A 27,115-nucleotide genomic window follows, 5' to 3' on the forward strand; every position below is an offset into this window, starting at 1 on the left:
TTTAGTTATTAACTTGATGGAAACTAAGGTCAAATTAAAGCAAATATTTTGTGTCACCTACCATGACTTATATATCATTTGCAAAGTGTAATTACTGAATTCGTTCTGATTTTTTGAAACACTTTATTTTGTATTAAGGTAAACAAGCCAGTTGACAACATTGTGATAATTTCAGGTTAACAGCGAAAGGATTCAGCCACACGTGTATGTGTATCCATTCTCCCGCAAGTGCCCCTCCGTCTAGGCTGCCGCACAACACTGAGCAGAGTTTCATGTGCTTTACAGTGGTTCCTTGTTGGTCATCCATTTCAAATATAGAAGTGTGTGACATGTTTATCCCAAACTCTCACATCCTTCTCCCCCTCAGCCCCTTGCAACTGCAAGTTCATTCTCTAAGTCTGTGAGTCTTTTTCTGTTTTGTAGTAAGTTGATTTGTATAATATCTTTTTAGATCCCAGTGTCATACTGAATGAAGCAAGTGAATATATTCTGTTTTATTTAGAATCTTCCTCAGCTATCTATTCTATATGGGTTAACCTTCATATTTCTTCCTATTCCATTTCTTCCATTTTCAGGTCTGGTCTTGAACAGGTTGAGATAAAATTATATTTTAAAAATAACAGATTACACTATTATGATTAATATTTTGAAATATTAAAAAATTTAGTGTGATAATATAGTATGGAAATAATCCCAGAACATGAATGTCATGGATTTAGGTACTTAAAGAGAAGGTCTCCAGTTCCTGATTGAGATTTTTTTTTTTTTTAATTTATCCCAAACAATGTTTCGGAGAAGGCAATGTCACCCCACTCCAGTACTCTTGCCTGGAAAATCCCATGGATGGAGGAGCCTGGTAGGCTGCAGTCCATGGGGTCGCTAAGAGTCGGACACAACTGAGCGACTTCACTTTCACTTTTCACTTTCATGCATTGGAGAAGGAAATGGCAACCCATTCCAGTGTTCTTGCCTGGAGAATCCCAGGGACGGGGGAGCCTGGTGGGCTGCCATCTATGGGGTCACACAGAGTCAGACACGACTGAAGCGACTTAGCAGCAGCAGCAGCAAACAATGTTTAGGTTTAACGGCCATTCTTTGACGTTTTGAAGGCTTCATTTATTTTTTTATTAATCCATTCATTTATTTCTTAAGTGAGCATTTGATTGATTCCTACTGTATGCCATTGAATACTGTCTTAGTTTCCTATTACTATATAATGATCACAAAGTAATAATTGGGAAGAAATAAAGGAGAGTATCAACCTAAACTGCTTGTTTGGGGAGGGTTTTTGTCCAAACTTGTAGCATAAAGTCTTGCCTAAAGTACCAAATATAAAAGCATAATGACTTTGATTGAACATTGTTTTTTTTTAATTTGGGAAAACATACACCTCCAGTTTGCACATGTAGTTGTCCTATCCACTGAAACTAGTGGTAATTTCAGGAAATTGCCAAGCACTTAAAAAAAAGAAACTCTCCATGTTCTTCACAAAAGTCTTGTATCACTGTGGTAGTGGCAAAGAATCCGCCTGCCAATGCAGGAGACACAAGAGATGCAGGTTCAATCCCTGGCTCGGGAAGATCCCCTGGAGTAGGAAATGGCAACCCAATCCCGTATTCTTGGGCTTCCCTGGTGACTCAGCTGGTAAAGAATCTGCCTGCAGTGCAGGAGACCTTGGTTTGATCCCTGGGAGATCAAACTTTGGGAAGATCCCCTGGAGAAGGGAAAGGCTACCCACTCCAGTATTCCGGCCTGGAGAATTCCATGGACTGTGTATAGTCCATGGGGTCACAAAGAGCTGGACACAACTGAGCGACTTTCACTTCACTTCATATATATCTGTAATTGCAATGATTTACTACATTGGTAATCAAATGTAGGAATTTAAACTCTGAGCTATTGTCCTAATGTTTCCTGTCTGATTTTACATTGTATCAGTGCTTTTTGAAGATGTGTTATCATTTCTGGTTCTTAAGGATTTACTGAATAGAATTGACTACAATAGACGTGTGTGTGTGTGCATGCTCAGTCACTTCAGTCGTGTCTGACCCTTTGCAACGCTATGGACTGTAACCCACCAGGCTCCTCTGTCCATGCAAGGAGCAATATTCTCCAGGTGAGAATATCGGAGTGGGCTGCCACGCCCTCCTCCAGGGGATCTTTCTAATACGGGGATGGAAATCGAGTTCTGCCTGTGTCTCCTGCATTGCAGGTGGATTCTTTACCCACTGAGCCACCTGGGAAGCCCTACAGTAGATGATAAGTGTGCAAAAACTCAAGAAAGAAATTGGACTAAATGTGAATACAGTTAAAAGGACAAGTTTTATTATCCTGTCAGGATACCAAGATCAGTTGAGATGAACATAATCAATTCTTGTTATATGAATCCTGAGAATATTGTGCATGGAGACCAAACACACAAAAAGTCAGCTGTTGGTAAAACGCAAGTGAAAGTACTTAAACGCTCGTGTGTTCATTGTCTGCAGGAGAGCTGGAGGTGTTTCAGAGAGATGGAGAGCGAAAAATTCAGAGTCGGCAGCAACTTCCAGTGGGAACCACCTGGGGACCATTCGCTGGGAAGATGGACTTGAATAATAATTCCTTGGTATGTGGATGTTCTGAGATGGTTGACTCTTAGTACTTTGTCATGGTACAGAAATGATCTCTGCTTGCTTCCTGGTGAAAACACTAAAAGTAACAGTTTGCTTTCTCTTTTTCACGGACCATAAAACTGGAATATTTTCCAAGTTGTTTGTCTCTGACAGTATTATATGCAGAATTTAGAAGGAAACAGGTTAATCACACTGAATGGTTATTTAGTAAGGTAATTTATAAGGTTGCTTTATCTTCATAGCCAGACTAATATTGTTCATATTTAATAACATATACAAATGCTTTTCTTCTTAAGATGACACAAATTGTCATAAATTACAGGTTTACATGATGAACAAGAAATAAACAACCTTGATATTGCTTGGCAATTCTATTTGTACTTTTAAGAGTGAGGATAAGTGATCAGCATCATAATTTTTCTTGTTAACTTTTTTGTAAATATTCTGAGCTTAAAAAGTCTACCTCTGGGAAAAATTATATGAACGATTGATTAGCTATCTTAAAAAGTTATGGAAAGATGGAGTATTTGATTACATTTACACTTCATTTCTTAATTCAATATGTTAGTTTCCTATTGCAGCTCCAGCAAGTTACCACAAACTTTGTGGCTTAAAACAACCCAAGTCCATCATCTTATAGTCTGAAATGAATCTCTCAGGGCTAAAATCAAAGTATCTTCAGGGCTTTTTTTGCTGAAGCTTCTAGAAGGTGGGGACAGATGTTTTCTTTCATTTTCCATCTTTTAAAGGCTGTCCACAACCCGTGGCTCATGGCTTCCTTCCATCTTCACAACCAGCAATGGCTGTCTTCTACACATCTTTATTCTGACTCTGACTCTTCTGTATTCCCTTTCCACATTCGGGAACGTGTGTGATTACATTGGGCCCACCTGAGTAATCCAGGATACTCTAGCAACTTCAACTCCATCTGCTTTATTTCCTTTTGTCTAGTAAGGTAACTTGCACAAAGTCCAGGAATCAGGACACCAGGACCTTTCCTATTATGCGTGATAATACAAGTGACGAAACTTGGGGATAACGATATTTTATATTCTTTAGGAGATCCAGAAATTATATATATATGAAATGGAAGTCCCTCTCTCTAAATGCCATTTATGTAGGAAGAGTTTCATGCCTGCTAAATGACTCTATCTGCATTGAGGTGGTGGGGGTTGGGGGGGGGGCGGTGTAAGAACTCCTAGAGGGGTTCTTGTTAAACAAGTGTGCTTGACTCAGCAATGTTGCTTTCCTTTTTCAGTTGAATTACATGAAAGAAATCATTTCTTCGGGTTATTACATGAAAGAAATTAGTATGTGCAGTTCTCTGCTTATTTAGTGCCATGTGAATGAGAAAGAGGTTATTGATTTAACTAAAAGTAATGACTAGAATAAATAAGAAACATTTGTGTCATCCAACTTTTAAACAGCATAAGAGATTCTAGAAGTGTGCTTTTTACTTTCTAAATCCTCGTGTTTATACGTAAAAGGATAAAGTAGGAGACTTCACATGTATTTAAGAACCAAACAAGTTGACAGACCAGGCTAAATATTTAATAATCTGGAGCAGTGTACCGTGTGGTGGTCCGTGTGCCTGCCGCAGAAGGGGTTTGAGAAGTGGCTCCGCAAACACTGCTGACCTTAGAGGCTGAGTTGTACAGTGGACTGCTCTATTGATTCCTTTGATAGGGTGATACTAGCTATTATACTGCTTAATCAAGCAAAGGCAAGGGGAAGATTGTCTCAACATCAAAGGTTGAATTAAATCCTTTGCAAAACCCATTTATCTGGGCGTTTCTATTGGTGCTGTAGCATTGCTTTCAAAATGTTTTAGGCAAGAAGATATTTATCTTATTTATCACTGTGTATCAGACACCAACACAAACTTCTGTCATTTGCCTGCTATTTCTTCAAAAGTGTGATGCCACTTAGGTGTCAGCTGTTGTTAATGTAAGAAACACGTTTTCCTTTTTATTATATCAGCATAAAATCTCTATGAAAATGTAATTTTTAATTAATCTTTATATCATGATATATATGTAGAATGATCCTTTTTATACATCTTTAGCATGTGCTAAATTATGATGTATGGAAATTAAACCTATCTGTGGAAGTTTAATTTTTCAGTGAAGTAATTTCCTATTGTTTAGACATGATATAATTTTTTTTCATATTTCTGTACCACTCTAAAGCTATCTTATGCCATACTTAATATCATTTAAATAATTTGGTTATAGATGTGACATTGTGGTATTTTTGATACTATTTGAAGTGAATGGATACTGTTTAGGATATCAAAAACCCAGTTGTGGTGAATAATTATTTAATAGAAAATAATCTTAATAACCTAGTTTTCTTCTTTTGTCTTAGAATTTAAACATTTGATTCATGTTATTTCCCTAAACTATAGAATTTTCCTCTATTGTAAAATGTAGCTGCTTTGCTAAAATATACTTAAAAAAATTTTTTTTTTGATAATAGTATTTTCTCGCTAGAATTTACTTTGGATTTTATGTCATTAAATACTACTAGTAGTCTTGGCACTACTGTTACTTCTATAGAATAATTATCTAAGTTACACTATGTACTTATTTTTTTCTAGAAACTATATGGAGGATTAGAAATGTATTAGCTCCTTTACTCCTCAAAACAAACTTGTGAATTTGGTCCTATTTAAAATCTTATTTATAGATAAGAAAATTAAGGCTCAGGCTTTTTTATTCCAGAATCTGTGTTTTTAAATACCAGATCACACTCCTTCCCAATAGCATCTGTCACATGATCTGAGTATGATAAAAATTATTAGGAATTTCTTTACATGAATTCTAAATTTATTAAAAGCTTTGGGAGAAAATATACAATGATTACAAGCAGGTTCTTTTTTCTTACTTTGGGCAAAATACTTGTTATAATTCTTCATAACTATCATGACTGAAGAATTAGGTGTTAATTCAAAGAGTTCCACAATTTTATTACCTCTTTATAATTTTGACAGTCATTTAATATAGGTTTTATATCATGAAGGTACATTTTCTTCATCATACAATATATAATCTATTAACCCTACCTTACCCTACCTTACCCAACCTGAAATCAAATTTGGAATTAGCGCACTCTTTTAAATTGCTTATTCACCAACCAATGTTATGTTACTCTGTTCAGGCTCATGATGTTGTCTCAAGAGACCCAGTAAACTAATTAATCCAACACAGTAATTAATTGAGTCACCATGCCAGATGTCAAATCCTTTTTATATCTTTCAAGTTCCCATCTTGAAGTGCATTAGCAATATGCCACCTTTTGCAGAAAGCCTTTTCAGACCAGGCTTTTGGATATATAGAGAGAACATTACTAGAAATATAGGCTATATGGAAACATCAAAAGAATTGATTTGACAAAAAGCTCTTCTTGGAATCATATAACACAATGAGCATAGAAATAAATAAAATTTGGTTCACACCTCATTATCTTGTTAGATAGTTTATGCTTAACAGCAGAATATAGTTAATATTTTCATTGGGCCAGTTAGGGTCAAAGTGCTTTACAGGTTTTATATCTCATTTAATTCTTTCATGAGCATATGAGAAGATAATATCCTTTTTTTTCCTCCTTTGTTTCACAGGAGGAAATTGCTACTTTGGGAAGCTGAATGACTAGACCAAGATCAACTCAATCTGAGTTGAGACCCCCATGCTGCAATCTAATACCGTCTTTAGAAATTTTATCTAGAAGGACAATATTACTACCTAGCTTGTCAGGGTTTTGTAAAGATTAAATGACGTAGCATACAGGAATTATTAAGAAATACTGAATATTATTACTACTCGGTCACCTGTAAAAATGGGTTCATTAAAATCTTTCAAGTTTAAAACTGAAAAGACACACCAAATTAAATAAGTCAAACTATAGATTTTTGGCATTTGGGGATTTTACATGCCTAAATTTGACTGTTTTCCAAGGACACTGGTTTAGTCCAGGGTCTCCAGCAAAACAGAATAGGGTGTGTGACGTGTGTGTGTTTATATATTTTATAAGGAATTGTCCCACACGATCATGGAGTTGGCTGGATGGAAATCTGCAGTGTGAGTCAGTAGGCTGGAGACCCAGCAGAGCTGATGGTGTGATGAAGTTGGTTATTGAACTGGAATTCCAGTTGAGCTGTTTCAAATCCTGGAGAGGCCCGTCTTTTTGTCCTATTCAGGCTTTCTTCTGATTGGGTGAGGCCCACCAGCATTATGGAGGGCAATCTGTTTTACTCAGAGTACCCTGATTCAAGTGTCAGTCTCAACAAAAACACCATCCAAGTTGATAAACAAAATTAACCATCACAGTTTCCAAAGGTCTGTGGTATATTGGAAGTTTTAGTTTTTTCAGGTACAGTCTTCCACTCCCATATGAATTGTTAACCAGTAAGGGCGCCTAGCTTTCTTTCCAACATCCTACTTCTGTGTCAAGAAATAATTTACATTAAGTGCTATCATAGTGACCCAAATTTCATGTTTTTGAAAGTCTTACAATTTTATTCATTGAAAATATCAAAGGACTATGGACAAGAAGAAATTTAAAAAATCAGTTTAAATTGTGATCAATATCTGTTTTAGAGGTGTTTTAGAGTTTCTGTATTTGTATGTTGTGCCTTTGAAGTTCTCTCATTTTCTCCTGAAGACATAGATCTTTGTAATATGCTAAATCTCTGCTCTGCTAGCCCATGGTAAGTGCTTAATAATTATCAGACAACACCGATTATTTGGAAGGTTGGTGTCTACAATATTAGTGACATTTGCTCTCTCTCTCTCTTTTGAGTGAATCAGCTTTCAGTAGGTAACTAGTCTTATTCAACCAACTGCCTGCTGGAATCATGCAACATGCATACTTAATTAAACAGAACATAAATAGAAAGTCCCAGGTTACCTACTACATAATAGTAAACTTATCACAATCTGTTAAATTCAGCAAATGAAATTTGACATAGAAATTTCATTTTATTGATGTCGTTCAATCAGAAGGGAGCCTTGTTTTATTTTACCATGTGGTTGTGATACTGAATTTTACAAACAGAAAGTGTACATATAAAGGGTACTATAGGTAAAATTTTATTGATTTAATAATAAAATAATGTGCACATTAAATTCCATCTTAATTTTAAGGTAGTTGTTATCATAGAAATGTGGTTGAGGAAAGAATTAAAGGTTCCTGATCTACATCATAGGGAAATATTAGAATTACTAGATATCTCCATTGTGCCCTTCTAGCTCTAACTCTTCCAGTCCCAGTCTCTGAGCCCATTCATTGCAAGTCTTCAAGCTTCATGTTGTGCACACCCTACAGCGACTGCATCTCTACCCAAAGGTCTCTAGCATTCACCTATAGTGGCAAAGGCTGCCTAGTGGAAACATCTCTGACTTTCTATTTGAGGACATTTTTTCCAGCCTCGGGAGCAAACTTTCTGCAAACCAGTCAAGCTGTGACATGCTGGAGAATTAATGTTTCCAAAAGTAATCCTTAACCAATGAGGGACAGAAGTTGGTGGATAAATACCCCCCTGCTTCCTTGCCTCTCCATTAGGATATGTGAAAAGTGTCTTACAAGATCTCTTAGTTTGCCAGTGAAACTGAGCCCCAGCCAGTTTTATAACACAGCCTTTATGGGCTTCCTTTTCCTTCCTGCTTATTTCTCCACACCTCTACTAAACTGTTCTGAGGTCACCTCTGAATAAACTACTTGGACTTGAATCAGTCTGAAGGTAACCTTCTGGGAAAGCCATGCCAAGACAGCTTCTAAAATATAATAATGAAATAAATTGGAACGTAATATCCAAATTATTGCTGAGATTCTAGACAGTATAGATTTTTAAAAATCATAATTATTCAATTCTAGATCACTGCCTCTGGCAAATAATAGATATTCAACAAATGCTCTTTAAAATAAAAGTATGATCTAATTGAATTTCCTCACCATGAGCAATCTGACCGACCCCACCCACACTCTCCCAGCTTCACCCTCTCAGTGATATAATTTATAATGTTGCTGAGGCATGACTTTTTGTTGGGTCTTTTATTTCTTTCCATTGATGTTGACATTGTGAATAATATCCTCCTTTTAATATTCATTCTAATCTGGGCTCAGGACTCCCATACTTTTCTACTTCTCATGTCTCTCTGGGTCTTGGCTCTTTTAAATTTAACTATGTTTCCCAAAACACTATGGCCTTTCTTCTCTTCTCCCTCTGTTCCCAGTGCCTCAGGGAGCTTATCCACTCGCAAAGCTTCAGCTACTAATTTACAAATGACATTTAAATTAAAAAATCTCTAACCTTGGCTTTTTACCCTTTCTCTAATAGCACGTTTCAACTGTTTTACAAGGCTTTCCCACTGACTTCCTCCAACTCAACAGTCGTAAGGAGAGTTTATTATTGTTTCCACCTACTGTCTCTGTGCCCTTTTCCCTGCCTTCCAAATTTTAGTCGCTTTTAAACCTAAATCTCTGCCTCTCCTTTGCTGCCTCTGCAGGCAGTCCATTCTATGAGTTATTCCACGTCACCCTCCTTCCATTTCTACCTCTCCCCTCTCGCATCTCATGGGTCCATTTACATACATAGTCAAACGTGTATGTGCACGCACATGTAGGCACAAACTCACACACACCTTTCCTTCATTGCCTATAACGAACAGCTTTGTTTTTGTCAGCCGTTCGGAGCCAAACATCTTCCAAGACTCTGCTTTTCACATCCAGGAGGCAAGTACCATAACTCCTGCTTTCTCCACGTCTACTCCCTTCTTTCTGTTCCTACTGCCACTGCTGTTGGTGAAACCTCCGTCATTTCTTCCTTGATTATCACAGTATTCTTCTAACTATTCTTTCTGCCTTCCTTCCTGTCTTCTTTTTTTTACCCAAATCACAGTGTGCCCTTATAGCAAAACTTGTTACTTGTATGCCTGAAATCATTCAAGGGCACAAGAGAAGCCAAACTCCGGAGAAAGGGCTTTCATGATATCACCTGCTCAGCTCTTACCTCGTTTCCACTCTCAGTGTAGCTTTCCGTCAACCTCAGCTACCTACAATGTGAATATACTCTTTTTCTCATGTCTCTGTGCATTTGGCTGTGCTGTTTTATCATCCACAAAGCCCTGTGCTCCCCCTTCCTGCCCTTCTTTATCACACTAACTCCATTTCTCACTTCAAGGTTCAGCCTCAGGTTACCCCAAAGTGGACCTTCCCTAAAGCCTCCAGTCTGGAATAGATATCAACTCCTCAGATATGTCTATGATCTTTAGGCTTCCTAGGATTAGAACATTTACTGCATAATTCCAAATATCTCTTTACTTGTCTATCTCACCCATACACTGCTGCTGCTGCTGCTAAGTCGCTTCAGTCATGTCTGACTCTGTGCAATGCTATGGACTGTAGCCTGCCAGGTGCCTCTGTCCATGGGATTCTCCAGGCAAGAATAATGGAGTGGATTGCCATGCCCTCCTACAGGGGATCTTCCCAACCTAGGGATCAAACCTCCACCTCTTACGTCTCCTGCATTGGGAGGCGGGTTCTTTGCCGCTAGTGCCACCACCTATGTGCTACTTATCGTTTATCTTTGTATCCTTCTTATCTAGAACATTGTCTGGTTTATAGCAAGGGCTCAGTAAATAACCTTTAGAAAGTGAGTCAATTAATTCTTTCCTTTAACTTTTCTCCAGTATCAGCAAATGATGCACATCTTTCTTTATTCAAGACCTTGGTGTTCTCCTTGAGTCTTTATGCCCATTTTTCTTGTTTCCTCTTAGATCTTTCTTCATCTGCCCAACTTAGCAATACAGTACCACAGTTAATGCCATCTTGAGCCTGTTTTATTTGTTTATATTTTTTTTCTTAATCTCACTTGAATGTAAGATGCAATAGAGGAGGATAACTATGTCTATTTTGTCAGGTTTTACCTAACAGAAAGATATGCCTATGACAGCTTCTTGATAAATATTGACTAATTTCAGTGTAAGATCTGCACCCCTTTGAAGTAGGTAAAGAGGACAAGGTGGTGAGCCCACTGAGGCAATTATGATTTGTTTGTAACAGAATCCACTTTCAATCCTTCACTATGACCTGGGTGAAGGCCAAGAAGGTATTCTGCTCTACCATGCTTTCTGTGAAGTCTCATCCAGCCTTGCACTTTCAGTGACAAACCATCTGGGAAATTCCATCTGTCTCTGCTTGGAAACTGAGGTGGCAGTCGCCCACTGTGAGCAATTTTCTATTAACTTCTTGGATAAGATCAGTCAGATTTATACTGAATTGATGGGAACTGTAAGAGCAGGGTTGTTCCAAGAGAAGACAAATGTACTGATTCCTCTAATTGGGCTTAAGCCAGTTTCATTCACGGATGCCCTTAGGTTCTAGTAGTGCAAGGACTTATAACCTTTTTAATTGTACCCTGTTCCTCTGAGGAAACGTTGGGGAAATTCATTATTGATGGAGATTGTAGATTTGTCCCTTAGGGAGGCCAAGATCCTGGCTTCTCTTATACTCTATCTGCCATGTGGAGAATTAATGGAAACTGAGTGGACAGCAGAAGCTGCTCCAAGAAGACATGAGGCGAGACAGTACAGCAGAGCCTTGGAAAATGGTGTGTTGGTTTGGTTTCTAGAATCAGAGGAGGACTTTTTGTGAGTTTTTTGTTTGTTTGTGGAAGAGGAGAGTGCTCAGGGAGAAGAGAGATTGGCATGAAGTCCCAAGTTAGTGAAAGCATCCTGTAGAATCTGAGTCAGAAAGAAAGAAACCAAACACCAAGGAATTACTCAACAATTCAAATCTGTCGAAGCAAATAAGCAAGGTCAATTATATATGGATCTGAAGGGATTTGTTGTATTATAATGTAGACATAGTGATATTGGCTATGGATGGAATTCTTTTGTAATGTGGGAAAATAATGTTGAAATGAAAACATATATTTGGCCTTTCCTAATAATTTGTATCTGCCTCCTAAAATTACACCTTTTATGTGTAGCAGTCTGTCTGCTAATCTCAATCTACCTTTAATTTGCTTTTTCTTCTGATGGTGAAATCTTTCTAGGTTCTTTATGTTTGCACTTGGATTTGAAAGGTAGAAACACAACGACACATTTTCTTGCCATATATAGACAGGTTTATTTATGGGTCTAACCTACTGATCTGTGCCTGAAATCTAAACACATTTTGCCTTTGGGTTATGCTACATGGCTAAAGCTCTTTACTTATACTTAGGCCAAGTTTGAATAAACAGAAAGCGTCTTTTTTTGGTTTGTTTAAGATTATTTATTATTCCCTTTTTCTAGAATTCCAAGGAGAATTTTATTGAAAATGGTCTTCTCATGGAGTTATTAAAATGACTCTGTGATATGCTATTAATATAATCAATGTCTGGAAGGAGTAACTACTTCATGGCATTTAATATGATTAAAGTTGCTCTGCTAAGAAGACAATGTATATAAAGTTGAACAGACTAATGAGTAACACAACCTTTTCCCCGAGCATAGATATGAAAGATGCAGTTTGGCTATTGGTTTAGGCATCCAGCTTCTCTTTATGGAGTTGTTCCTGTTTGTAAATCTTTTCTCAAGCTTAAGGTCCCATAGGGGATAGAATCCCTGTTCCCTAAGGAAAGTCTATCACATTCTTGGGTGGTGAGGGAATGATTTGCAAACTATAGCTCTGCTGTTTCCATAACACAAATTATGGAATATAAAGTTGGAAAAAATGTTTTTGGCTGGAGGAGAAGGTAAAATGAGAACACACTTGTGAGGAGCAGTTTACAAAGTTGACCCAAAATTTTATTGATTATTTGCTGATATATCTGGCTTGCCTTTTAAAGTCTTTTGTCTTGACTTTTTTCAAGACTTGCCATTCCACAGCTCTTTATAAAACAATTGCTTGGCTTGAGCATTTCCCTGTTATTTACATAGTTATAATATATATTGTTCCAGTATTACAAAAATTTAGTAAATGATGTCTACTGGGCATAATTAATACATTCAGTAACTTGGAGATAACTGTTAAAGAAATGGACATAAGTGCTATTTTGTATTCCTTTTGTTTGTTCTTCCAAATCAATGTTACATAGGCATAACCCTTTAAATGGGACACATTAGGCTCATAAAATATCTGTCTATATTTTATAACTAAATATCAATAGATATTCCCAGGACACCACTAATTAAATATCATATCTTAACATTAGCTCTCAGTTGACATTGTCAGTCTTTAGTCTCATAAGAGGTTTTCCTGATGTAGGCAGGTTTGTGAATCTGACCCTGTCTAAGTGACTCCTACAAGGCTCGTGTTGATGTTGTATGATGTCCACAGGCAATAATTCTTACATTTATTTGTGAAGGAAAAATATAATATTTCTAGAATGTTTTTGTAAACTTGCAAACTTATTTGAGAAGCTCTCTTTTGGAAATGAGCATTTCTTTCCTTATACATTTAAGTATTGAATTTAAAGTCATTCTGTATTAGTCATTTGCTTTTATATCACTTTTAAAAATATAATCCTTTGCCCTAGTTCAACAAAACTACAGCTTCTTGATTCTAGTAATTTGTATATCATTTGTGCTATTTTATATGGTTTATATCTCTTTCTATTTTAAAGGTTAGGAGCTCAGAATGAAGTGTAGGGTTATGTGCCTTAGTCTTGTGGTTTTCTCATACTCTTTTCTCAGGGTCAGAAATATGAGCACTGCTTATCTGTGTGTCTTTGGTATGGTGTCTCATACAAGGCTGGATTCAAAAAGTGACAGCCAGGGCTATGGTGTCATCTGAAGTCTCAACCAAAGGAAGACCTTCTTGAAAGGTCACTGCATGGCCGTTGACTCAGTACCTTGCCTTCTTGGCTTCTCTGAGGAAAAGCTCATAGCGTGGCAACTGGCTCCTCTCTGTGCAAGCAAATGAGACAGCAAGATAAGGAGCCCAGGACAGAAATCATAGTGTTTTCATAAACTAGTCTTGGAAGTAGGTATCCCATCACTTTTGCTGAATTCGTTTTATTAAAATTGAATCAGCAGGTCTAGCCCACTCTTAAGGGAAAGACATTGTACATGGGCTTAAAACCAAAAGCTGTGATCACTGGGGGCCATCTCAGAGGCTGTTTACTGCTAAGATAATGTACATAAATAGTTACCTCGCCTCTGAATAAGGAAGGACTTTCAAATAATAGTAGCACTGGGAGACATCACAAATGAAAATCCAATTAATTTAAATAGAAAAGACTAACGCATATATTATAAAACATCATAACCAAAAATCAAGGTTTAACTGTAAGTAAAAGATACACGTAAAAATGAGATATATTTTATTCTCGTTTTTGAAGGTAGATAAGCTGCTCCATATAGAAAGTCATGAATAAATTCTTGATTAATTTGTTTGGAAATTGATTATTAATATGAGGACAGAGAAATATGAATGAAAATATATGGAACAGTTATGTAAAATCTAATGGAAAATAGGAGCCAGAGGCAGGCTGTTGGCTGAGAATTTCTCCTTCAGTAATTTTGAGAAACATACACTAACACGTTGTAAAGATCAGAAATGGGGGGAAAGCATGGGAAAGAGCCCATGATGTGGTCAGAGTAGTCTGATTCTAGTCCCAACTGTTATTACCCAAAGTGCTGTCTTGGGTAATCACACCTGCTCTCAGGCTCCTCATTTATAAAATGGGGGTTATAATACCAGCCCTACATCTTACGGTTGTAAAATTATATAAAATTATATGCATTTAGTCACTTTGAAAAATATACAGATTGTTATACAATCTAGTTACTTTTTATTATGCCTGTGAATAGAAAGTAGATTACTCATTCCCTTAATTTGCCAAACTGTGCTTCCAGCCTCTTCTCTTCTGCCCCCCTCTCTGAATATATTTTAAAAAGCACTCTTGGCTGTCATTGCACATATACATCCTCATACACATGTGCACACATGTATCTGTATACACACAAACACACACATACTTATTGATTAGCTAGCATCAGTATTCTGAGGGCTCATAGCCTAGACAAGTACAAGGTATGTACTTAGAGTATTTATCATCTAAGGAGACAATCAGCACAGAAACAAGAGAAAAAAACATGTTTTTGGGAAGAGAAAGAAAGGTTAAGTGGTCAAACTGCTTTTTGAATTATCCTGGCTCCTTTGTGTTTTCTTTTTGTAAGGAGTATTTCTTCAGAAAGCTTTTCTCAGGTGTATGATTGGGCATTTCAGACAATTGGAAAAGTAATTTACCCTGTCTGATTCACTTTTGAGTTTGGTTTGTATTTTAAAACGCTAACTCAATTCTTTCGTTACTTATGGCATTTTAGAGCTTGGTACAGAATGGAGTGAATAAGGCACATCACAAGGCAGACAGCGATGCACCGTAAAATAAGAAAGAATGGGGACAAAATTTGGAAGAGCAAAGGCAGTTCATGGGCCTTAGGTTTTAGCTTTTATTGAGAAGTCAAGCACATACCATTTGTTTCTCATGGCATCGCAAAGAGTCAGACATGACTGAGCGACTAGGCACAGCACAGCACAGCACCCTGTGTGCAAGCATTAGCTCATGGACAGGGGCTTAACAAGTCCCTTGGGCTCTGATGCTAATCTTGGATGTGTCATTATTACCACCTTGCGTCTTAAAGTCATTGCAGGCACATGTAGAATGTTATTCTGTGGAAGGTGCCCAGTGACAGCCCATATGCATCTGAGATAAGCATCAGGGTCCAAAGTGAAAGTGACCATCGCTCAGTCATGTTTGACTCTCTGCAACCCCACGGATCATACAGTCCAAGGAATTCTCCAGGCCAGAATACTGGGGTGGGTAGCCTTTCCCTTCTTTAGGGCATCTTCCCAACCCAGGGATTGAACCCAGGCATCCCACATTGCAGGCAGATTCTTTGCCAGCTGAGCCACCAGGGAAGCACAAGAATACTGGAATGGGTAGCCTATCCCTTATCCAGTGGATCTTCCCAACCCAGGAATTGAACTGGGGTCTCCTGCATTGCAGGTGGATTCTTTACAAATGAGCTACCAAGTACACGTCAAATAAAGTATCAACTCTGTGGGCAGGGGTTTTGGGGAGCTGGGCACAGAGATAGCATTTGCCTTCAAAGCAGTAGTTCAGAGGTGGTAAAAAGAATTTATCCTTTACCTGAATATTTCCAGCAGGGAATATAGGCAGTTTTAATAACCGTGGCCTTCCTTCCAACTTTGTGAAAATGACTCTTCAGAGCAAGTGGACGTTGGCAGAAGCGTTCCGATCGTTGCTGATTCTCCAGAAGGAGAAGGTTGAGGGAAGAAGAGTGCGTGACAAAAGTCAACCCCTGGTCCGCTCCATTACTTCATTAATCAAGTGGAGGCATTCTGAAAAATGTTTCTCTTCAGTTGCAGCCATCTATTTTTTGGTGTTAATCTGTGCCCTGTGGCAGTGTTTTGTGAAAGGAAACAATGAACAGTTGTAGCATCCCCCCACCCCAGCTGCTGTCGCCCCTGTCAGAAGGCTCCAAGGATGATGCGAGTCTGTATCATCCTGATAAGGAAAAGAGGATTCAGATGGCTTTGGAGAGAATTTGTGAGAGTAGAGAGTGCCGTTTTGGACTAGACGAGCTATGGACTACAGCAGAGGCCCTTAATGGGATCCTAAGGGTTCGGTGCCAAACCTTCTGCAGCTTCTTGAAGATTTTCTAATGAAATATTTCAATGGTGAAATTCTGAAACTGTCAGAGGGACTGAGGTTCAAAATGCTGTTTTAAGTTTTTTGTTCCCATAATCTGTGATTAGCCAGTCCAGGTTAAAACACACACACACACACACACACACACACACACAGAGAAAAAAGAAAGAAAAAAACACAAAAAACTTAAGAAACTGCCAGAGTGTATATGGAGGTCACTTATCTGCTGACAATGCGTTTCCATGCTGTTGTCATCGTGAGCTCTGTGCAAGTGGTCAGTGCATTATATACTGTAGCTTCCTACTTTATGGCTGGGTGAAATATGAAACTACCTTTTATAATGCTGGTTCTATTTTGGCAGGCCTTTGAATTCACATATGGTTCAGTTAAGCTGTTTTGGAGACTAATGTACCTTTGTTATTTATTGAGATTTTTGAAAGGGGATAAATGTGCTATTTTTGCTCTGAATTAAAAAAAAAATTAAATGTTTCCTAAGAATTCGTATAGCTAAGAGAATTCCAGTGAGCTTTAGAAACCGAGCTGATAGTCCTAGCGAAAATAACGTCATTCTTACACATAAAGGGGAAAAAAAAATAAAGACAACTGAAGTGCCAGTAAAATAGAAGCAGTATTTTATAGCATACCGCAGTAAAATGAAAACAGAGAGCAATTAGTGAATGGGGGCCGGAAAAGTTGTCATCCTGTAACCAGCTGTAATCTTTAAGTATCTTTAAACTAATAGATACTACTAGGGTTTTCTTTCATTCACTCCACGGTTACTCTGGCAGGTTATAAACAAACATACAGGCATAAAGAGTCCAAAACAAAGTGGTTGTCAAAGGGATGAATGATAGGCAGTGACCTCACATACCCAGGATGGTAGTATGCTCAGTTAGGCAGGCTCAGTTGCCTAGAGTTAAGTGTATTCCCTCTACTGAGCCCTGGCTGATAGACACACTCCCATTCATCTTTAATCTCTTTGTTTTGTTGTTTAACTCAGGCTGTTAAATTCTGTTTAAAATAATATTTGTATGTAAGTATGAGGATAGATAAACTAGAAGGAAAGTGAGATAGTTACCAATGTCATTTCAACTTTTTCTTCCTAAAAAAAGAAATCCCAGAAGGATAGGTATATTTGGAGTGGCTCAGATGGTGAAGAATCTGCCTGCAATGCAGGAGAGCCCAGGTTCAAACCTTGGGTTGGGAAGATACCCTGGAGAAGAGAATGGCAACCCGCTCCAGCATTCTTGCTTGGAGAATTCCATGGACAGAATTTAGTGAGCTGTACGGTGCATGGGATCGCAAAGAGTCAGATGTGGCTGAGGGACTTGCACTTTTCTCAGTCTTACTTTGCATTCGTAAAGAGCCTTCAGATTTTTCTTATAAGGCCATCTATTTGTATTTGAAATTAATCATAAAATACACTTGCTGGAATGGTCACAATAGAAATTTTGGGGCTTTGGTGACCTAAGGGGCTGGATACAAGAGTGGAGACAGACCCATTTTAACTTATCACTCTAATTAATCCCCCACCAAATTGTGTGTCTTCCAAGTGGTGTGTTATTTTTATCTGTTTTACAGTTATTTTATCTTTTTTACCTGAGAGGATTGGTTCAGTTCAGTTCAGTCGCTCAGTCGTGTCCGACTCTTTGCGACCCCATGAATTGCAGCATGCCAGGCCTCCCTGTCCATCACCAACTCCCGGAGCTCACCCAAACTCATGTGCATCAAGTCGGTGATGCCATCCAGCCATCTCATCCTCTGTTGTCCCCTTCTCCTCTTGCCCCAATCCCTCCCAGCATCAGGGTCTTTTCCAATGAGTCAGCTCTTTGCATGAGGTGGTCAAAGTATTGGAGTTTCAGCCTCAGCATTAGTCCTTCCAATGAACACCCAGGACTGGTCTCCTTTAGGATGGACTGGTTGGATCTCCTTGCAGTCCAAGGGACTTGCAAGTGGGGTACTTATTTTTATTATTTCATAACTAATTTAACAGTCTTCCCTTGCTGTTAACTACTAGCAACTGAATGCCTAAAATCTCTTTCTCTGATGTTAGATGTATTGTGCAGGACATCTTGAAGAAAGCTTGGCTCAATTAAGTATGTGCTGCAAGTCAGGAACACTGCTAAAAAGTGAGGGTACAAAAACTAAATTTTCACCAAGCATAATTAGTCCTTATATGAATATTTAAATATAACTGAATTCTATCTTCACCCTTTATGTACCCTTTATATATTACTTTAAGCAAACCTAACGCACAAAAAACATATTCACACACAGCCATGCACACACATAAGTTTATACACACACACGACACAGTGGTTGATTTTTAAGTCAAGTAAGATTGGTATTTTCATTTTTATTTTGTTTAACTCAAGTGATGTGTTTATTTCCTAAATAAAATAGTATCATGAAATAAAGCACACCTCTGTTTTTGAGCAAGTTACAAAACCTTAGTGCTTTATTCTGTCATAGATTGGACAACATTGTAAATATTGATAATGTTTCTCATTTTTCTTCGTAATTGCATTATTTTATCTTATGGCAAAGCACATAATTGACAAATTATCATAGTGATATTTTAAGTATTCCAGTAGGTAACTTAGAATAAATACAGAACATTTTGATGTATAAATTTGGATGATGAAAAAGGTGTTTTAATTCTTGATCACCTAGAGCCTTATAGAAATGTTAATGTTTGTTAGTGGCAAATATAGTAAGAAAAGAAAAAGAAAATGTGAGAAATGAAAAAATATACAAATATAAAATGCAAAGTACCCTTTTATATTGTTTGATTTTCTGTGAGTTTTCATTTCCCCTCACTGTCTATTCTCTATGCATTTGAATTATTGAGAACTGTCCATAACCTTCATTAAGATGATATAATAAGTATTTTGTGATTATTCATGATTCAAACAGTTTAATTGATTTAGGGATACTGAATAGTATGTTCAGTTTTCAGCATTTATCTTTAAACTTAAGAAATGAGTGGTTTGGTGGCATTTTGTTATGAAGTATTGCTAATATTTGCTGCAAATTTTATATACCACTCACACTGTAGAAAGAAAAGGATACTCAATCTTCTGTTGTTTTTATACCACTATAGGCACTGAGGTTTTGAAAAGAGAAGCAAGTCATCTCCTTTTAGCTTGTTTGACAGCATTCAAAGGAATGCATGGCCTCCTATTAGAGTTGCGTCTTCTCAATAGTTCTCCAACTGTCTTTCCTCAGCTCATATGTAGTTAGTTATCTTAAAATTGAAAAAAAGGGAAATCAGTAGGAATAAGAAGTACAGTCCATTTTAGGTGGTCAGTTACAGCAATCAAGCTTTCACTTATCTTATTCTGCTGTATTGTTTTACCATAGTTTCTCCTGAAAGTCAGGAGAATATTTTTTAATGTCAAATAATACAAAGTATTCATAATGTTTATAGAACTTAATTTCTCAGTAATTTGCCTCTGTTTTGCAGATGTCTCATCTCAAATCTATCTAATCTATATTGACTAGTTGTGAAATAACAGAATTAAAATTAAAAAAAAAATTAGCCTCAACATGGTAAAAGTCTTGGATTCCATCAGCGTTACACCTGGATATTAATTTTAATGCTCTATTGATAACATGGGAGTGCTTTCATCATTGAGGTATGTAGGTGTAAAGCAGATTTCCCAGTGAAGTGACTGAATGTTTGCTAGAGTGGTTCAAGTTAGCACTTGAGTTTCTTTATTATACTTTAAGAAGAATGCTGTCTATTGAATGTAACTGAATATGCTAGAAAACTTATTTTAAAAAGAGGTAACTTCATAACTCCACAGGCATTAATTACATTTTTATAGTTCCATTGATATTTATAATGCTCTTTGTGCCATTAAAAATCTGATCCTATACCAGGATGAACTTTGTTATTATTCTATGTACTCTTATTTATGAGATAGTAGGTAAGTCTTTATAATATTTCTATTAACTATCATTTAATGAGATATGATTTCTGAAATAGCTAAAGAAGTATTTTTTTTAACAACAGTGTAATTAAAGGTGCTACTTGCTAAGTCACTTCAGTCGTGTCCGACTCTGTGCGACCCCATAGACAGCAGCCCACTAGGCTTCCCCGTCCCTGGGATTCTCCAGGCAAGAACACTGGAGTGGGTTGCCATTTCCTTCTCCAATGCATGAAAGTGAAAAGTGAAAGGGAAGTCACTCAGCCGTGTCCGACTCTGTGCTACCCCATGGACTGCAGCCCACCAGGCTCCTCCGTCCATGGGATTTTCCAGGCAAGAGTGCTGGAGTGGGGTGCCATTGCCTTCTCCAAAGGTGCTACAGGTTTTTTAAAAGATGTTTTAGCACCTGTATTTCTGTCCAGTTCTTAGAATAAACCTCATTGCATTTGTGATGCAGCAGAATTTCTTGATCAGTTTCTATCCATTCTTTTGCAAAAAGATCATCTTGGTTTTAAGCATTTAGCATACAATATGGCTGTTCTTAATTTGTCATTGAGATTAGAATGTATATTTGGGTTAGAAAGTAAGAACTAGCCGTAAGCTTTTAAAAAAGAATTTTGTTAACTGAGTCAGTCCTAAAAGAAGTTATTTAACTGAGTCAGTCCAGATCTCCCAATTTCTCCCTCTAATTCTATGCTTCCTCTTTACAGAAAGTAGCTCTGATTTGTAAGGATTATTGTCTTTGGGTCCTGTGTCAGGGAGTTAAGAGGTGAGAGCAGTTGGATTGCATTTTCAGGATGCCACGTGTGTACTCTTTGATCTGAGGTACAGTGTGCCTCAGGGAATAACTTCAATCTTGATTTCTTTAGTCAATCATCCACTATCAGGTACCACTGCCCTGATTAGCAGGCTGAAGAAAAAGAGCATATCGTGGGTGTGTGTGTTACAAAGATGAAAAATAGTGATGAGCCTGTTGGCAACAGAGTCAGCCCCTGGTTTCGCTATGTGACATTTGCTTTCTCTTTGCATAGATCCCCGTAGTGTGTGAAGGAACAAAAATCAGTATTTCCATACATCTTTCCACAAACTAATGATTTTTTTTGATAGTTTCCTTTCTTTGTTTGATTCATTGTTGCAGAATGGAAACTGGAAAGAGAATTAGCGGGGTGCATCGTGGTGGTTTCTCAGAGAAACTCAAATATAGCTAGCTGCCTGCCATTCCTGCCATTCTGTGAACCAAGCCAATGGCTAACTCTTGTGAAGTGTTGCGAGTCTGGAAAACTAGCACCATACCTGTGCTGTTTCTGTCCCTTTATCTGCTACATAGACATAAAATGGTCTCTAGACCCAAAATGCCTCAGTTGCTTGTTGTTTCTGTTTAGTTGCCAAACAAGAGTCATGTCCCGCTCTTTTGCGACCCCATGGACCTCAGCTTGCATCCCGCCAGGTCCCTCTGTCCATGGGATTTTCCAGGTAAGAATATTGGAATAGGTTGCCATTTCTATCTCCAGGGGATCTTCCTGACCCAGGGATTAAAGCCCATGTCTCCTGTGTTGCAGGCAGATTCTTTACCACTGAGTCACCAGGGAAGCCCAGTGAATGCCTCAGAATCCATCCATTAATCAGTGATGTCTCTCCCAAAAAATGAGAGCCCAGAGATTGTCTGAATAGCTTCTCATATGTTCTTTTTCCTTTGGTCAAAGTAAAAGAATATCTCCTAACATATAAGGGTATATACTGGTAACAATCGCAGCTTTTGGTCTCTTTTGATACATTTTGAGATTTGCCCATGTGTATTTTCTATTATGGTATTGAGATAGAAATGGAGGTTCTGAAAAGATTAAACAGTGGATAAACTTTTTATCTTAAATATTTGACAAATTCACAGTTCTATTTCAAAATTAAAATCATTTACTGAAAAAGTATTTTGTGAGTGCTTTTTATAGAAAAATGCAAAAAAAATTAAAAAAAGAAAGATGCAAGGTACAGATATAATTGTTTCATAAATACTTATGGTATGCTCATGTCCTATTGAAGTTGTATTTGACCTTGATGATGGGACCAGTTTGATAAGGTTAAGGTCAATGACTGCATTATTTTTAGACAAGATACCAAGTGTAGAATGTTCTGTTTTGTTTTACCATGTTAACAACTAGTAGCTTTTAGAGTTCTCTATGTACTGCTGATTTCAGCGATGCATTCATCCTCAGTGATTATCCAAAAGATTTCAGCACCTGTAATTAATCACCCATTTGAAAAGAGAAACCCAAACTAAGATATAGTTTGACTTTCCCTTCCCTCTCCTCAGAGAAGTCTGGACAGAGTGTGAATAATAACATTGCTTTTGTAATAATCATAATCATGCTCTCAAGATATATGAAAAAATAACTGAGAAAAATCCTTTTGATCACATTTACTTATTTAATCCCCTTATATCATTTGTTTTAACTTTATATGTTGCATCACAGTGATTAGAAAAGGACTTTCTATCTCTCTTTTATAAAAGAAGAGGGAGTAATGACCTATTCAGTAGTAAATAAGTGTTAGTTACTTAGTCATTTTCAACTCTTTGTGACCTCAGGGACTGAAGCCCATCAGACTCCTCTGTCTGTGGAATTCTCCAGACAAGAATACTGGAGTGAATAACCATTCCCTTTTCCAGGGCATTTTCCCAACCCAGAGATTGAACCTGGGTCTCCTGCATTTCAGGCAGATTCTTTACTTGTCTGAGCCACCAGGGAAGCCCATTCAATAGTAAGTTTCTAGCAAAACTGTTTGTGTTTTATTAATTGTTTAGACTAATGATCACTAATATCTTTTTTCCATGCAAATATTTATTTAGCTCAATGTAAGAAGCATAACAGTTTCAGGAAGCAGCAATGGATTTATATAATAGATCTAAGATAAAATCTCCCATTATGTCTATTAAACTGTCATTAATGAGTAGTTAAAAAGTCACCCTGACTTTTTATAGATTGCATGAACTTCCCTGCTTCAATGAAAAGTTAAATATTGAAGTGATAATTGTGAGCTTTTGTGTACTAGGGCATAGGGGCCAATGGATGAATGAATCAATGTAGTACAAGAATCTTAAATTTAAAGCTTGAAAAAGCTCTTTTGAGCTATTTTTGTATTAAGGTGCCTTACCTAGTATCATGTGAATATACCAGAGTTGGACCAAAGACTTAAAGAATATGAACAAACCTTTTCAGTTTCTTGTGATGGAGCTTAATTTATCAGATTGATGTCTGGTAGACTGCAAATAGCTAATGCATTTAACCTCATTCAGTAGCTAGAACTAACCTGTTTACAAATACCCTAATTAGATCAAAGCATAGGAATAACCAGAATGGATATAATGGGCAGAAAGACAAATGAATGCACCTGTATCAATAATAAAGGGACATTTTTCCCCCTGCATGTTCATTTTACTAAAATCATTCTACACTTCCCTGTTCACTTAAAATCGAGTTATTTTAAACTTTGAAAAATGACTCCAAGAACACCTGGTGCCTTAAATTCTCAGCAACCTTGGTTTATCTCACCCAAATTTGTTTAGACCCCAGTAAGGGCTGCTCTTTCCTTGCCAGGATCTATTAATGATAATTACTTAGAATACTATCCCCTTTGTGTGATACCATCACATCATTGTGAAGAAGATTGCGATCTTATCCCAGCCTATTCTGTTAAACTGTGACACTCCTTCTATTATAGTGGGGCCTTGATAAGATCATGCCTGTTAGGATCAGACATTAGTTGGAATCAATATTTGAAAATGTGCCTGTTTTTGCTTAATAGTAAAGTTAGTGTGAGTGTTGAAGTGAGATCATTTGTTGGATGAAATTGTACAACTTCATCTTGTCAAGGTTTCTTTCTAGGATTTTATGCTCAAAAGTACAGAATGAGGTCTTGGGGAAACTGTAATTTTATTGACCAGCCTACCTGGATATCCTATCCTGATAAGAATACATGATAGCTTTAAACTGATATAGGTCAGAAAAATGAATTGGAAAGAATGAAAGACTGAGTTCATAACTCTTCATTAATGAAACCCAAATAACTCACTGGTTCTTGCCCCAGGACCGTTTTGCCCCTCAGGAACATTTGACAATGCCTGGAGACAGATTGGGTTGTGGAAACTTGGAGGCCAAGGATGCAGGAAAGAGGGGTGTGGAGGAAAAGAAAAGCAAGGCTGCTGCCCTCGAGTGTGTGGGAGGCTGGAGTTATACTAGTTTTCCACAGGGAAGAAAGCGCTGGCCCCAGAGTTTGACATTGCTAATGTTGAGAAACCCTGATGGAAGGTCCATACCATGAATATTCCAAACAGAAATGTTTGGCAGGAATGGATTTCAGTTTTGAGTGTGGTTATTTATCTCCCTGAGAGGAACATATGCTGCAGCTGCCCATGTTCTTCCTTTCTCTGGTTAGTGACATCTGATAGATTCAGGGGGCTTTTTAAAATGTGTTTGACCACATCACACAGCCTGCAGGATCTTAGTTTCCCTGACCAGGGCTTGAGCTTCCATCCTCAGCCAGTGGAAGCATAGAGTTCCAACCACTGGACCACCAGGGAATTCCCTGGCAACATCTGATAGATTTGTAATCAAGGAATTCTTTTAGGGATAAATATCCAGAAATATGGGTAGTTTCCTTCAAATTTCTGCTAAATGGAACTTCAGATAGAAAAGGTAAAATGAGAAATCAGTCATATAACATCTGTAGTCTTAATAAAGTCAAGCTCTTGAATCCTTAGTGGGCTGCATTGCATGTTTGGAACTTATTCCTATGTTTTTAAATTAATAGAATATGGAGTGGGACATCATCCATATTTATCACTTCCCTAAACTCTTCCAACTTCATAAGATTTTCTTATTATTTGGTTATATATTTTCTTATATGTATTATTTGGTTACACACTCATGTATGAAGAACAACACTGAGTATTACATTTTCATAGTATTCGGGATGGTTTTGCACAATAGATGTTGGAAAATTTTGACAATAAAGTTGTTATAAAAGAATATTTTAGCCTTTGAATGCTTACAGAGAAAAGTAGGTAACACATTTACAGTATGTTTCTGAAAAAATAAAAATTAGAGGATATCTTTCTTGGATTCACACATTTTATTATTACTGAGCTCTATGCAACTGAGTTTTGAGACTAAGGTCTTTCATCTGCCAGGACAGTAAAGAGAATTTTTTTTTTCTTTTTTGTATTGTTGAGAATCCTGAAAGCTTTTTTTCGTGTATACCCAGATGGAAGCAGCAGAGAGGGGGCTAGAGGTGCCAATGGCAGTGAAACTGCTGAAGATTAGCACACTTCTTTTGATGAAAGGTGACTTCCCAGAGGGCTGGAGAATAAACACATGGGCGGAAGTGCTGGTTTGGAGAAAAGGCGCTGAAGTAAATGAGAGGAGTTTTCCACTGAAGTCGAGTTCAGGGCTCAGAACTCTGAACCTGCACAGCCTGTCCAACTCATTGCTCATTCTCCATCTATGTTAACAGAGCATCATGGAATAGCCCTCTTGCCAACTACTATGGTCATAAAACCTTATAAGAAAAGATCCTTTGCAATACCTAAAATGTTTATAAGAAGTTGACTGGCTAAACAATTTTCTGTTTTATTTATAAAATTCCTCATAAAGTAAAGCGTTTATATCCTACCTCCCTTTTTGTTGTTGCAGTTTAGTGTAGTGTTACAGTTTTTTTTTTTTTTTTTTAAGGCCTAAATTATATTTTAGCCTTTTTGGCAACTTAGAAAATGACTTTGCTGATGAAAAATCAATATTTTTAAATATTGAGAAATTCTAAATTATAATACTGTTTAGTAGGACGGCACTCTGAACTAATTCTAGAGATTACTCGAAATGTTTTTAAGGTTAATTTTGGAACTACAGAGTTATTATTTCTCTTTAAAATGTTTTCACTTTATTTTTTATAAATTTTCTAAAAATTATGCCTGTACATCCTCAACAGAACATATATTATCATATATATTCTAACAACAACAACAAAATATTTTAGGGAAAGTAAGTTACTTCTGTCTAAATTCTGGCTCCGAATACACCAAGAAAACGGCCAGCAGGGAGTTTAGTGCTGTGCATAGATTCCTTTTTCCTCGGGTGTTAAAAGCACCAAGTAGCCTGGTTTTGATAGAGTTAAGTGAACTAAAGACAGCCCCGCTGCCCCCAGTCCTCTATCTCCTAGTACTTTTCAGTCCAACAATCATTTCTTCTTGTAGAGTAAGATAAGTTTTCATGTGTTTGTATTTGATGGATTAACAACAGAAAATTAAGGAATTTTACAAAAATTCCAACTTGGCAAATAGTAGCAACTCTTATCATGTGGAGGCCTGATAAAACCCTCTGATAAAGCCCAGGGAGACTAGTCTGGACAATGTCCTGAAAAGTACTAGGTAACTGACAGTGGCCTGTGTCTCACCACTAGAGTTGGGGTGATCAGTTAAATGCAAAACCACATTGGATATCAGAACTGTTATTTGAAACTCTATGTTCCTGTCTTTAAAGGTGGAACATTGATTCTGATAAGAAGCAAGCATATGGCTATCCAAACTGGGGTGTTGGGGCTGTGCTCTTTTTCCTTACTGATTTTAACTTAAAGCAATGACCCTTTTGAGGAAGGGGAAGTATGACGAAATAAATAACACCACTTGTAACTGGGTCAGGGAAGCATTAGGAACTAGGCAAGACAGTGTTTCACACCATAATCCTTACAAATTATCAGGTGTTTAATAGTCGTTACATGTTATCTCACCTACACAGAGAAAAATAATTAAATACCTTAATGTTCTTTTTTTGGGAGCTGAGGGATTTCCATGCTAGACATGTGGTGAAAATAGGGTGTTTCTTAAAGAAGGAAGCACCAAACAGCTATGTGAAAAATAGTAT

The 27,115-nt window shown here is 37.4% G+C and overlaps 1 protein-coding gene across 4 annotated transcripts in view; it reads left to right on the forward strand.

Moving 5' to 3' along the window:
- Window positions 1-27,115, forward strand: part of ZFPM2 (zinc finger protein, FOG family member 2) — a 525,088-nt gene that overhangs the window by 269,607 nt on the left and 228,366 nt on the right. For all 4 annotated transcript variants that reach the window (XM_086336267.1, XM_086336268.1, XM_086336269.1 and 1 more), the window contains one exon: window positions 2,487-2,605. In XM_086336267.1, the coding sequence (XP_086192393.1) occupies window positions 2,487-2,605 (119 nt within the window). The remainder of the gene's footprint in view (window positions 1-2,486; window positions 2,606-27,115) is intronic.

Source organism: Bos grunniens, chromosome 14 (assembly GCF_055505025.1).
Source record: "Bos grunniens cultivar Pamir isolate PY7600 chromosome 14, Bosgru_T2T1.0, whole genome shotgun sequence".
Classification (NCBI taxonomy): Eukaryota; Metazoa; Chordata; class Mammalia; order Artiodactyla; family Bovidae; genus Bos; species Bos grunniens.